This window comes from Gracilinanus agilis, chromosome 1, assembly GCF_016433145.1.
Source record: "Gracilinanus agilis isolate LMUSP501 chromosome 1, AgileGrace, whole genome shotgun sequence".
Classification (NCBI taxonomy): Eukaryota; Metazoa; Chordata; class Mammalia; order Didelphimorphia; family Didelphidae; genus Gracilinanus; species Gracilinanus agilis.
The window spans coordinates 734,026,276-734,040,828 of record NC_058130.1 but is presented as its reverse complement, the minus strand read 5'-3'; the positions used below and the strand labels follow the sequence as shown (position 1 = coordinate 734,040,828).

The 14,553-nt window shown below is 49.5% G+C and overlaps 1 protein-coding gene across 2 annotated transcripts in view; it reads left to right on the top strand.

Annotated features, from left to right (window-relative positions):
- Positions 1–245: 245 nt before the first annotated feature.
- The window catches only part of NCLN (nicalin), a 36,218-nt gene continuing 21,910 nt past the window's right edge, over positions 246–14,553 (top strand). For both annotated transcript variants that reach the window (XM_044672450.1, XM_044672442.1), the window contains exons 1-4: positions 246–543; positions 9,292–9,482; positions 10,645–10,789; positions 12,216–12,310. In XM_044672450.1, the coding sequence (XP_044528385.1) occupies positions 360–543; positions 9,292–9,482; positions 10,645–10,789; positions 12,216–12,310 (615 nt within the window). In that variant the 5' untranslated portion in view covers positions 246–359. The remainder of the gene's footprint in view (positions 544–9,291; positions 9,483–10,644; positions 10,790–12,215; positions 12,311–14,553) is intronic.

Sequence of the window (14,553 nt, the reverse complement as noted above, 5' to 3'; positions counted from 1 at the left end):
CCACCCTGGCCAAGGAGACTACATCTCCCAAAGGCGTTTGTACCCGTCAGTCTACGCTTCGCTCCTCCCCAGGACCCCAGTAGGGTCCGGAGGACTACGACTCCCATGAGGCTAAGCGCACCCTGAGGACAAGTCCTTTCCTTAGTGCTGCGAAGACTACATTTCCCAGGAGGCAAAGCGGCAGCGGCGGCGGGGGTGTACGCGGCGCTGCCTGAAGGACCCCAGGGTTGTCCATGCCGCTGTGCTGCCGGCGGACTTGAAGTCCGAGCCTCGGGAGTCCGAGCCCGATCCGTATCCGCCGTCCAAGTCTCTGCCGGAGCCCCGCAGATAGCGGGGCCGCCCCCTGCCCGGCCGCCAGGATGCTGGAGGAGGCGGGCGAGGTGCTGGAGAACATGCTGAAGGCCTCGTGCCTGCCCCTCAGCTTCATCGTCTTCTTGCCAGCCGTGCTACTGCTCGTGGCGCCGCCGCTGCCCGCCGCCGACGCGGCGCACGAGTTCACCGTCTACCGCATGCAGCAGTACGACCTGCAGGGCCAGGCTTACGGTGCGTCCTCCCCGGCGGGCCTCCCCCGCTGCCCCTCCCCCTCCCCGCGCGACCCCCTCCTTCTCCTCCCCTCCCCCGTGAGTGTGCGGGTGTGCCCCGCCCGAAGTGTCGGAGCCTCCGCCCTTGGGCCTCTGACCCCGGGCCCCCTCCCGCCTGCACACTCATCTCTGGGGCTGGGGGCCAGCCTCTCCCATTCTCCGGGAGCCTGGACCCGGAGTCCGGACCTTGAGTCCATCTGCCACCCGACCTCTTGCTGATTCTTGGATCTGTGTCTTGTGTCCAAGCGGTCCATGCGGATTGTTGGGGAGTCCAGCTCTGGGCCGAGGGGACGGCCCCCTGTCTCAGCGTCCGATGCTGCCCCAAACTGACAACCTCCCACCCCCAGCCCTTTGCTTTGGGCGTCCGGGGTCTAGTCGGGTCTCGCCGCAGAGCCCAGCTCTGCCTCTCAGTGCCCCACTCCTGTCCAAGCCAGTGCTGCTCCCCACGAGTCCAATCCCGCCTTTCGTTCGCCCCCAGCCCAGCCCGGTCCTCTGCCTGCCTAGCTGTTGCTTGCTTCTGGGTCCAGCTTTACTTTCTGGCCGTCCTCACTGTCCAGTCTGAGTGACCCCTTTTCGCTCAGACTTAATTCTGTCAACGTGCCCAATGCCCAAGCCCTGCTCTTCTGGGCTGTACTCTGAGGCCACCTGTCTGGGGCCTCACCCTTCAGGAGGACTGACCCCTTCACTCACCCTGTCTGGGTCTCCCGTGGCTCTAGGCTGTCCCTGGGCCCCTGCTGGAATCACTTGGTCGTATTCCTGCCCCTCATTCTCCCCAACCCATCCAACCCTGGCAGCTCCTGTGAATCCTGTCCAGATCCCAGAAGGCAAGCCTCCATGGGGGGCTGGGAGGAGGCAGACCTGGCTAGTACTCCTGCCTCCCTTCTCCAAAGATGTTCTGGCTTTCATAGGCTCACTGATCTTCTACTTTCTCTCAGAGTCAGTCCTCCTCCCCAAATCATCTTTCATTTCTTTCCAAAGCCTTCTCATTTTTCAGGGTCTGTCCCCCAAAGTCCTGGCCTCACCAAAGGCATTTGGAAGTTGTTGCTGCTTCCTGGCCTCAGAATTGCGACTTTTCTATACCTTCTGGGGTACAAGGAACACTCCCATATTGTATGCCAGACAGTCCAGATTGCTGATGACCCTTCCCACCTTCTACCTCTATGCCAGCTATTTGGGGGGAAGGTCTGGACAGTCAGCCTTGGAATCTGCCGCTTACATGAGCCCAGAAGAATTGGTGTGTGACTGATCATGTGTGCCTTATCCCCGCTCCTGTCCCTCCATGGGCTGGGGTCTGCACTGGATAGTTTCTCTTCGGGTTCTTGTCTTAGGCTTGTCAAGGATCCAGGGGGGCCTCGTGGGACTTGGGATCCAAAACCTGAGGTTTAAATTTCCTTTTCGGCCATTTGCTAGATCTTAGACAAGTCTTAAGCCTCAGTTTTCTTATCTGTAAAATGAGGAGATTAACCCTTGTACCTCCATCCTGCCGCCCTCATGAAATCTTCCCCAGTGTCAGTGGTAGCAATCTATATTTATGTGGCACCTTTAGAGGGGCTTTCTTCACAGGAGCCCTGTAAGGTAAGAACTCCCCTCTTTCTGCAAGAGAAGAAACTCAGAGTAAACACCTTGTTAGTGTCACCCAATTCTGGTCTCCTGGCTGGTCCCCTCAACAGCTACTGGCTGCGAATCCCATCCTACTATTCCCTTGTGTGTCTGAAAAGTGTGAGTGCTCACGACCTGGGTCCAGATCCAGGCTCTGTTACTCCTATTTGACCCTGAGCGTGTTCCTTAACTTTCCAGAGCCTCAGTTTCCTCATCTGTAGACTGAAGAGGGTCCATGAGACGATTTCCAAGGCCTCTTCTACCCCTTAATCCTGCTTCTGTGGCATGGACTTTGGGCTTCAGGTTTGGTCTGGCCTGGGGTGCCCTTTGGGGAAAAACTGTGGTATGTGTGGCAATCCTGGTAGAGTGTCTCTGGACCTGGGGGGCCTGGATTTAAATCCCAGCTCTGATGGATGCTTCCTGCCTGTGTGACCTTGGACAAGTCACTGATCCTCCATCTCAGCTGTAAAATGAAGAGGTAGGTCTAGATGGCCTCTAAGGACCCTGGTACATGTAGGACCTAAGCCAGGCAGAGTCCTGGGACCGACTCCCCTTGCTGAGCAGCTGTTCTAACTCATAGTACCTTTGGAACTCTCTGGAGAATTCGCCTTTTCAGCTCCTGGGGTTGGGTTTTGCCACCCGTAGGCCCCTCCCATTATATTGTTTCCTGGCCTGGGGAATGAAGACTCTGGAGGCACAAGGAAAGGCGGTATGTTTTTCTGGGTTCTGCTTAATTGGGCCTCAGGGGAGCCTCCATAGCCCCAGTCTGGGAACTTCTGATCCTCCCAGGGAATGAGGTCCCGGGGTTGGATGACATTTTTTCCTCCTGGGACCAGCCCCTCTGCCTTCCTGTCTTTTGCATGACAGCTCTCCTCTCTGTCTATCTATGTGTTTCTTTGTCTCTTTCTGCTCCGTCTGTCTCTCTTCTGTCTGTGTGTCTGTCTCTTCTTCCCTTGCTTCCTTTGTGTGGACTCCCTCCTCCCTGTAAGTCTCCTTTCTATCTTTTTCCTGATCAGGCCCTTACCTGCATGGGCAGCCCATTCCCTAGGAGGCTCTGAAGCCTGGATTACAGTTCATTTAGCTCAGCAAACTTTCATTCAGGCAGGGCCTCCTTTGTGCAAGGCCCTCTGCGGGGTCCTGGGACTACAGAAGCCTTTCTGGTCCATACATAGAAAGCCAGCTTCTGGAGGGCAGCAGGCAGGGCCTGGCTGTCTGCTGGCCTTCTGGGGATCCCCAGCACTCGGCACAGATTTGCCTACTGACTGGCTGCCCCTGTGCTCCTGGCTGACCAGAGAAGCCCTGGGCTCTGGGGCTTAGGCGAGTAGAACAGGGAGAACTTTGTGCTGGGGAAAGGCCTCTTGAGGAAGGGGTGTGTGTGGGTCGAAAGCCCCATTGAGAGTGAGCGGTTCCTCTTTCTTGCCCAGAATGTGATCCTCTCCTCCCCTGTTTTTCTGGCCAGGGTCCTTCTCTCGAGGTCCACACAGAGGGAAGTAGAGGAAATGTTGAAAGGCCATCCTCTGCAGAGGGCATTTGCTGTCTTTGGAGGGAGGAGAGCAGCCCCCAGAAAAACGCATGTTACTGTAAGCCTGGACCTGGTCTAGAGAGGGAAGAGCCTTGGCTGGGCTTGGATTCCCATCCTGGTCCAGGCCTCAGGGCACTGCCTCATTTGTAAAGTGGGAGGAGAAGCTTCTTCCTTCAGGCTCTGGAGCTGGGCTCTTCTGTCCTTGAGTCTGCTTTATTCCCAAGCCCAGTCCTTGAACATAGCCAGTTTTTGTTTCTTGAGTAACCTGTAACCTCTCAAGATTGCTTTGCTGGTTACCTTTCCCCCCTATTCGCTTCCTGCCCTTTTCTAGGTCAGATTATATTACATCTTCGATTGCTGGGGCGGAGTTCAAGGTTCAGCATGAGCTGAAACATTTGGTTAGACCTGGAGGGAAACAGGTGAAGTGGGCAGGGATTTGGACTGGGCCCTGAGTCAGAAGACCCAGTTTTAAATCCATGCTCTGCCCCTCCATTGCTCCATGGTCTTAGGCAAATCCTTTCCTGTGTCTGGGCCTCAGTTTTCCCATTCATAAAATGAAATGTTTGGATTTGAGCCCTTAAGGGCCCTTGTAACCAGAATGGATTCTGAAATTCAAAGAGTGATCCCAAAATGAGGGTTTTTTAATAGTGTCCTGTAAGAGGTGGCCAAGGAGCTGGCTGAGAAAGGCAGATGAGAACCTTGTTCAGATACTTGTAGGGAAGACTGAGCTTCCAGATAAATAAAGAGGAGTCACCCACCTCCATGTGGAGGGTTTAGAGTGACTCAGATTATAATACTGGTCAAAACCAAAATAGTTATACTTGTATATTTGTAATGGTATCGTATTCATTTGTTAAATAATATGTGTAGTTTAAAAAGAAGGGAGAAAGTGGATTCCAGACACCCAGGAGGCCATCAGCTTGTTGGCTGAAAACCTTTTTGGGCTGTGAACTGGGAGCATTCTCTCTGATACTGGTCCAGTGACCTTGGCCACACTTTGCCCTTTTATGTCTGTTTCTCCATATGTAATGATGATAATTTGACAAAAGTTACACATTATTATGAACTCAACAAATAAGATTGTCTACGAAACTGCAAATCTTTGTGTAATGATTTTATAATTAACAGTTATTCTCATTTCTGTAGTCCTGTAGAGGCAGTGTGGTATGGTGGGGAGAGAGCTGACTTGGAAACCAGGAAGGCCTGGATTCAAATTCTCTTTCTTAACCTGACCTGGCTGAGGCTGGTGGAGGTGACAAGATGGATTTTCCTGTGTTCCCTCTGCTGTGTCCCAGGCCAGATTTGATCTCAGGCTTCTCTTAAAGAGCTGGGCACTGAATGGTATTTATTGCTGGAGGATTTGGACAGTCGTCTGGGCAAGGTGATGGCAAATCTCCTTTGCTTCTGGAGTTTAATCTATCTTTGCTGTCATCATGCCCAGAAAAAGACTGGCTTCCCGGTGAGCCCTTGGCAAACCCAGCTGACCAAGTGTTGATAGCTTCTTTTCTCATGAACTCCTTTGAAGAGCATCGCATCGATTCCTCCCTCTCACCCCCTCCAAGTTCTTACAATTAATATTTCATAGAATTGCTTTTTTGGGACCACTTTTCTCCAAGTGAAATGTTCCTTCTTGCCGTCCCTGGGGTTTGCTAATGCTCGCCTGTTCTTGTCTGTTGGGAGGCCAGCTGTTCTCTAAGGTCAAGGCTTTGGTTGGCTGTAGAGATTTGTCCCAAACCCCATGTGGCTGCCTAGGGCTGCCAACAGCAGCTCCTCCAAAAGGGGCTTGACCAAAAAGATCCTTTTTTGATGTTTTTCCCCTGGTAAAAGAACGAGTGGGTGGGAGGGATGGAGAGAAGGGGAGAGGGGGGAAGAGAGAGACAGAGAGAATGGTAATGAAGAATCCCACTTCTGTAGCCCAGCACACTGTGCACATGGTAAGCTATTCTTGAATTGGCTTGTTTTAGTGTTTTAAGGTGTACAAAGTTACCTCTTTCTACTACAGCCCTGCGAAATGCTGAGTACTAGTTGGTGGGCTGGTTGATCCGTTGTCCTTTACGCTCAGACTAAAATGATCTCACTGTTGATGTCTTTTGACTCGAGCATAAATTCGGTTGAAGTGAGGCAGACTTGCACAAAATCTTCAGCCCCATTCGCTTTTCCAGAGTCATCCAAATTCAGAGGCAAGACAAATGCCAGGATGACTGGTGACTGGTGGTGGCCTGAAATGCAGTGGATGACTTTGGTGTCTTGGACATCTACTCAAGCTCTAATCAGTCCACACTTGCCTTTGTGGCCATTGGAACAAATTATTCTTTGTCCCTTCCTCCGGGAGAAATGTTCACATGCCGAGGGTAGACACCCCCTAACTCACTGATGGGTCTGAGGCTTGGCAGTTACCCTCAACCTGGTTTGGCCTACCTGCCTAAAAGATGTATCAGGATGTGGTCCCTATGCATGCTACAGCTTTTTGGAGCCACAGGTGAGAACTAGGCAGCAGTTGGACACGAGAGGTGGATAAGCACCCTTAAAAGGGCTTTGCAAGGACTCACACTCCAGAGATACTAGTCTTTCCTAAACACCCAGTACATCCTACTAAATACAAATATTATTTCCCTCTTGGAAATTGAGTAAATTGAGGCTCAGAGACTCAACTATGGCTGTATTGCTATTACTAATGTGAAGATTATAAAGGTTGCTTACAGACACCATCTCTTCTCTTGTCCGTTCACCCCCATTATATTTTTTTTTTAAAGCCCTCATGACAAATACATATAGTCTGGTAAAACAGATTTCCACATTGATCATGTCCAAGAATACATGTCTCATTTTGCATTTTAAAGTCATTACCCTTCTGGAAAAAGGTGAGTCTCATGTTTCATCTTAGTTTTCTGGAATAGTGGTTTATTGTTGAATTGATCCTAGTTCTCAAGTCCCTCGATACAGTTTTTTCTGGGTCAGTGTATAAATTGTTCTAGTTCTGCTCCTTTTACTTTGCATCAATTCATAGAGATCATTTCAGTTTGTTCTGAAACTTTCCATTGTCTCTTATGGCCCAGTACCATCATTTGTTTAGCCATCCCCTAGGAGGAGGAGACCTTTTTAGTTTTTAGTTTTTGATACTCCACAAAAAGCTGCTATAAGTATTTCCATATATGTGGATCCTTTTCCTTTGTCTTTGACCTCTTTGGAGTATAGATCGAGTAGTGCTTTTGCTAGGTCAAAGAGTATGCAGAATTGATTAACTTTTGGGCATAATTCCAAGTTGCTTTCCAGAGTGGCTGGATCAATCCACAGCTTTCATCAGTAGTGCATTAGCCTGCCTGTTTTCTTGCAGGCCCTCCAACCTTTATCATTTTCCTCTTTGGTCATCTTTGTTAATCTGATAAGATACAAGGTGGAATCTCAGAATTAGCCCTGAGATTTACTTTTTTAGTAGGTTTTTTTTTTTTTAAGCCCTGATTAAACCCAGAGCTCCTGATTCACGTGTTGTCTCTAAAATGAATAAATATCTCTATTTTCAGGGATTTGAAGTGGTTGATCTCTAAATTCCTTCCCAACTCTAACATTTTAGGATTCAGTATAATCAGCATTAAGGAATCTAGAGATTTGGAATTCAGGAGAGGATAAGAAACTAAAGATGGAAAAACTTAAAAAAAAATCATTTTGACCTTCCTGATGTGGTTACTCCCTTTCAGGGTGGAGGGAGTGAAAGTGAAGGACAATGAATGCTATTTAATGGTAGCTATAGCAATCATCACACTTGGCCCATGTTCAATATTAGCTTGAATGGCTGGTTAATGTCTACCATAAAAGCACTTAAAAAGCAACCCTGCCCCCCTTGGAAGTTGTGAAGAATGTGAATCTTTCCTGATTGGCCTTGGGAATTATAGCAGTCTTAAAAGTGCCCTGATACCTCAAATGACTTCATTTGGGCATTTTTGCTCGTAACAAACACCTTTTTGTGTTAGTCAAGATGGATGTTAGCACTAATAGGCACAATTCTAGGTCTGGGCCATGCTCTATCTGTTTGCAATGTCCCTTGATAATAGATTCTAAATAAGGTCTTTGAGGAAGAGAGTCCTCTACAGTTCAACCATAGTTTGTCACAACTGGAAGGGGATTTAGAAGTCATGAAGTCCAACCTTCTTATTTTTACCAATAAGGAAACTGAGGCCCAGGGAAGCATTGGGACTTGCCTAAGGTCTCCAAGCAAGTTAAGTTGGTGACAGAGCTCAGTGGATGTTCAAACCCAATGTTCTGGGGATGTCTCCAACTCCTCAACACATCCAAAACTGAGCCAAACTTTCTCCTCAAACCTGTCAAAGGCATGAATCTTCTAGACTCCCAGATGTGTAACCTTGGCTTCTCAACTCCCTCTCCCCCTTCCGCTGTGAATCCAGTCATTGGCTAAATCTTGCCTTTTATGCTTCTTCATCTCTTTCATCTGGGCCCTTCACTCCTATAGACACTGCTTTAGTTGAGGCTCTCATCATTTCTCACCCAGATTTTTGCAGCAGCCTCTTAATTGGTCTTTTGACCTCAAATCTCCCCCCACTGAGGCCCAGCGTGTCCCACCCCACTGCAGCCCAGACCACCCACTATAGCCAAAATAATTTTCCTTAAGCACAGATTTGATCCCTTGATTCTCAGTCAACTCCAATGACTTCTTATTGCTTCTAGGACAAAACTTTTATAACTTTTAAGATCATACTCAAGTTGGCTCCAACTTAATTTAAAAAAAAAATTTTTTTTTTCATTTCCAAATTCTCTTCCCTCACCCATTGAGAGGGTGAGAAATATGATACCTATTATCCATATAAAGCCGTGTTCTGAACAGAAAGAAAAAAATATATTTCATTCTGCCCTCAGAATCCTTCAGTTCTCCATCCGGAGGTGGAGAGCATTTTCTAGCATGAGTCCTTTTGGAATTGTGGTGGGACATTATATTGCTCAAAGTTCCTGTCTTTCCCAGTTACTGAGTAGATCGTTCTCTAGGTTCTGCTGCCTTGTTTTGTTCATACACATTTTCCTGGGTGTTTCTGCAGCCCTCCCGTTCATCATTCCTTGCTTTTTTAATACATTTGTCTAACCTGACTTTTCAACTTTATTGGACAGAGGTTCTATTCCAGGGTTTTGTTCTCTCTAGTCCTTATACCGGACAGGCTTCCTCTCAGCTCCTGGGCTTTTGTGGCAGCCAGCCGCCTCTTCCTTTGAGATGTAACTCTGACATCTGCTATAGGACGTCTTCCCTGATCCCCCGAATGCTCCCCAATTCCCTTGTGTTTAACTGTTTGGTCTTTGTATTCACCTGATATTTGTCCTCTCTCTTTATTTGTCGATGCACTCGTTTGCCTTGAGACAATGTCAGCTCCTTTTAAGGAGGGATTTTTTCATTCTTGGCCCTTGTAATTCTCCGCTCCATACCTGGTGTTTATAGTAGGTGTTTCATTAATTCTGTGGATTGATTCATTCAAACCCAGGACTTGTGGCTTCCTCGTAGCCCCGCTCGCTTATTCCCTCGTGAGCTCCGTGGGGTGGGGAGCGCATCTTCTGCGGCTGAGGGCCCCTCTGCTTTCTTCTTTCTCGCAGGCACCCGGAATGCCGTACTCAACACAGAGGCGAGGACGGTCGAGGCGGATGTGCTGAGTCGCCGCTGCGTCATGATGCGGCTGGTGGATTTCTCCTATGAGCAGTACCAGAAGGCTCTCCGCCAGTCTGCTGGGGCTGTGGTCATCATCCTGCCTCGGGCCATGGCCGCCGTGCCCCAGGATGTCATCCGAGTAAGTACCATCGCCCCGTCGCCCTGTCCCCTCCACTCGCTGCCCCACGGCTTTTTCTATGAACCTGACCATAAAGTGCTCCATTTAGTTTAAGCAATGTTTGCTGAAATATTACACAAGGACTTGGAAAATTGGGCTTTACACCCACTTCTGCCACTCAATAGCTGGGGGGCCTTGGGAACAAGTCCCTTCTTGCTCTTTGGTTCTCAGTTTCCCTAACCATAAAGGGATGGAGTTGTACTAAATGGTCTTTAACATCTCTAGCAATGCTTTGATTATGTGCCATGGCTGGTTGTGAGCATGAATCACTCTTCTTCTTGTCATCCTTGATCCTTGTTTCCTTTTCATCCTTGTTCCCCCAAGTTTTTTATTTCAGAGGCTAGGTGGCCTCCTCTGTGTAGGTCCTTTCCCTGCTAGTGTAGTCAGTCAAGAAACATTTATCGAGCACCTACTGTGTGCCAGGTACTGTGCTGGGGAGCTCCACAGAAAGGTGAAAAATGGGCCCAGCTCTTGCATAACTTCCCCCTCTTCCCCATCTCACGAGGGAGATAACATGTAAACAGCTCTGGAAAGACAAGCCAGAGACAGGATTAATTGGAATAATCATCAGAGGAAAGGCATGAGCATTAGGAGGGGGTGTTGGACAAGGAAGAAGTGTTGGAGAAGGTAGGTTTTGAGGAATTGCAAATGGGGGAACATTCTGTGAAAAGATCCAGGGTCAGGAGATGGAGGGTAATTGCAGAGGGGAGTCCGGAGGATCAGGAAAGACCACCTGGAGCTTAGTGCTTGAGCTGAGATTCGAAGGAGTCTAACGAGTGAGGAGCCAGGTGGTACAGTAAATAGAGCAATGGGGTCAGGAACACCTGAATTCAACTGTGGCCTCAGACACGGACCAGCTCGGTGACCCTGGGCAAGTCTCTTAACCCTGCCCGCCTCAGTTTCCTCATCTGTAAAATGAGCTGGAGAAGGAAATTGCAAACCCTTCCAGTATCTCTGCCATAAAACCGCTAAATGGGGTCACAGAGAGTTGGACTGAACAACTGTGAGATGACTGAACAACGACAGTCACTTGCCCTCCTCTTAGCCCACCTCAGCCATTCACTGGACATGGAAACCACTTGAAGGGGTCCATCTGAGCCCAGGCTTTCCCTTTTTTCCCTAGCAATTCATGGAGATTGAGCCTGAGATGCTGGCCATGGAGACCATCGTCCCTGTCTACTTTGCGGTGGAGGATGACGCCTTGCTTTCCATCTACGAGCAGACCCAGGTGGCCTCAGCCTCCCAGGGCTCCGCGTCTGCGGCCGAAGGTAGGAGCTCCTTCGACTTCCGTGTTCTTGGAGTCCCTGCCAAGGACAACCGGGGCGAGGGGGGAGGGTAGCGCACTCCCTGTGCAGTTCATGTGGAAGCATCCATTTGGGGGATAATTGGATGTGTACTCAGCCCACTTCTTCCCTCCTTCTGTGACTCAACAGTGGATCAGCCTTCCTAGAGCTGCAAAGAATTGTCAGGATAGCTCTGACTCCTGGAAAACGAGCAGCATTTTTATTTATTAATTTTTTATTATTTTATTCAATACTTTTTTTAAACCTGTGCCTTCTTAAAATCAATACTGTGCATTGGTTCCAAGGCAGAAGAGCAGTAAGGGCTAGAAAGTGGGGATTAAGTGACTTGTCCAGGGTCACACATCCGGGAAGTATCTTAGAACCTCTAGGTCTGGCTCTCAGTCCACTGAGCCACCTAACTGCCCCCTTTTATTGCATACTTTTAAAAAGAAGTTATATTCACTTTATTCATTTTAAAATATCAGTTTTATTGATAGCTTTTGTTTTTTTAAATTAGACACTGAGGTCTCTCACCCCTCTCACATATACATTCCTTGGATTTTCCTTGGGGCAAAGAGAAACCGTTAAACCTGGCTGCCCTGAGTGCTGACTGTATCTGACCCCCGGCCCTTGGCAGCATTCTCCCCGTTGCCCCGCCCTGCCTCCTCCCACCTCCCAGAGAAGGAGAGATGGATTTTGTGCTTCGTGTGACCTCGGTTTCTAAAGCTATAGAGTGAGGGGGTTGGCCTAGCTGGATCCTCCTTTCTCCTCTGGCCCTCAGATTGCTCATCGCAGTCTCACTGTGTTCAGCAGGCCTTGGGGCTTTCCTCATTTATGGCATGGTAGTCACTGTGCTTCTTCACATCTGAGGCTTCCCCCATTTCTCCCTTGTGCTGGTTCTTATGACACGGCCACATGACTTTTCCATTACTTTTTTTTTTGTTCAGCTGTTCCCAGTCTGTGATGGGCCCCTTTTGGCTGCCCCAGAAGTGCAGGACCAGCATTTTAAAATAAATCTCTCTCTCTCTCTCTCTCTCTGGCATCTTCCATCTCTGCCTAATTAAATGGTGAAGGTTACTGTGGGGGTCTCTGTGCTGGAACCAGGGGCCAGGATTCCTCTGCTCAAGCCCCAGGACCATCCACCAGCTCCTAAGCAGAGAGAACACTCACTCTGGCCCCGAGGGTGCAGGGGAGATGGGGACTGGTCTGCCTGGTCTGCACAGGGAAGGCTGCTGAAGACGTTTGGAGGAGAACTTCTCCCCGGGCAGGACCAGCCTGTCTGTGGGGTTGCTTCTGCTTGGAGAAATCTTGCCTGGGCCTGCCTGGGATTTCCTTGAGGGGAGTTGGGAGATGGGTGAACCAGGAAGAAGAGAGACGTGTAGCCTGAGGGACGTGCCTCTTGTCTCTACAGTTCTTCTGCACACAGCCACGGCCAATGGCTTTCAGATGGTGACTAGCGGAGCCCAGAGCAAAGCTGTGAGCGACTGGCTCATCACCAGCGTGGAGGTGAGTGCCAGGCCCCTGGGGAGCCGGAGACATTCCTTTAGTTCTTGTTGTATTTACTGAGGAGCAAAAGCAGAAATACAGACAACTTCCTTTTTAAAAACTATTTTATTGATTTAGCATTGCCTAAATTTCCTAGTGTATTTCTGCCCCTACTGAGAGCCATCCCTTGTTACAAACAATATTTTTTAAAAGGAAGAAGGAAAAAAATCAATATAGATAGCTTTCCACCAATTCGTATTAAATAAGAGGGAAGATAGCAGGACTCCCCCTCCCCCACCGTGCCACCAACTGGCTCATCTAGAGAGCAACCGCCATACTGGAATAGCCCCAAGCCAGGGGTCCTCCTCGTAGGGCACTGAAGCCACTGGGGCTGTGCTAGGGGGCAGGGCCATGCCAGGCTCCAAGAGAGAAGCTAGGAGAGCTCTGTCTGTGTGTCACAATATGTATATAACACACACAATCAGTACATTGAAGAGACGCAGCGTTCCACCCCTTGGACTCCCCAACTCTTCCAAGGAGTAGGAGGAAGTCTGCAGACAACTTTCAGTCATTTGATGTGGCTTTCCATTCACAGCTCTTTCATCTCCAAGGGCACTTGCTCTCTCCTCCCATTAACTTTGGGTCCTATCCTGCCCAAGCAGGCCATGGTGTATGCTTGGCAAATGCATGATTTGATATTATGAAAGACTTGTGTCCTCAAGAGCGACACTCTCCCTTTTCCTCCTTGGTGCCGTCTATGCCTTTGTCTCCTGTGGAGAGGAATCAGGGTTTTTGAAGGCTCTTCAGGTGGGGGTGTTGCTCCGGCAGGATCTACCCCATTGGGAAGGCTCTGGGTGCAGGCCTGATAATAAACTTCTTAGGTCTGGAGAGTTCAGCACCAGGAGGTGACCCACTAGGGGAAGGTCATTTTTCCTTTTTTTATCAGAGGTATGTGGAGGGATTGAGATCTGCATTGGTGGGCAGAGTTACCCACACCAATGAAATCAGAGTTCCCTGGAGTGAGTCTGTGCGCCCATCATCCCACACAAATAAAAGGGAATTTTGGTTTTATTTGCTTACTTATAATTGAAATTGGCTGCAGGGCAGGGGTTCCTGAACTTTTTAACAGATTTTGATAGCTATTTCAGGGCCCTTTATTTTCTTTTCTGTATTGCGAACAGGATTTTGAGAAAGGGCCCGGAGCAGTCAGGGACGCAGGACTCAAAACAGTTCAGAACCTCTGTGCTGTTGTGGGCAATTGAAAATTAGCTGGAGAGGCATCTGTTTATCCAGAAAGTCCCAAGCGTTCAGTTCAGTCAGCATTAGCAAGCAGCTGTTTGGTCCCATGCCTTCCAGGTTCAGGGGATACATAGGGAGCGTGCTTCTGCTGTCGGGGGTCTTACGTTCTAGGATTGGTAGGTGGGACTCCGGGAAGTTGATTCNCCTCTGTGGGCCAGGCCCAGCTCAGCCTCCTTCTCCTGTGGGCCTGGCCCAGCTCAGTCTCTTAATTCCTGTGGGCCTAATCCAACTCAGCCTCCTTCTACTGTGGGCCTGGCCCAGCTCAGTCTCTAATTCCTGTGGGCCTAATCCAACTCAGCCTCCCTCTGTGGGCCAGGCCCAGCTCAGCCTCCTTCTCCTGTGGGCCTGGCCCAGCTCAGTCTCTTAATTCCTGTGGGCCTAATCCAACTCAGCCTCCTTCTACTGTGGGCCTGGCCCAGCTCAGCCTCTAATTTCTGTGGGCCTAATCCAACTCAGCCTCCTTCTACTGTGGGCCTGGCCTAGCTCAGCCTCCTTCTACAGTGGGTCTGGCCCAGTTCAGCCTCTAATTCTTATGGGCCAGGCCCAGCTCAGCCTCCCTCTCTGGGCCTGGATCAGCTCAGCCTCCATCTCTGTGGGTCTGCTTGCCTCAGTGCTGTTAGCCTGAGGGCTTTTCAAGGGCAGGGCCTGCTTGTTACCTTTCTTGGTATCCCCTGGCTTAGGCCGGGCCTGGTGAGCCCCTAGTATGTGCTTGTTGATTGGCTGATACATAGGACTCCTCCTCAGACCTCACAATGACCTCATGGCTTCATGGTTTGAGCAGAATCACTATTTTACAAATGAGGAAACTGAGGCCCAGAGTCACAAAGGAAGTGGCAGAGCCAGGTTTTTTGGACCATCAGTCCAGGTATCTTTGGACTCTATTCTGTGCTGTCCTGGGAGTGAATGAAGATTTTGTATAAGAGGGCGATGGGATCCAAGTGAGCCAATGTCCAGGGGCTACAGCC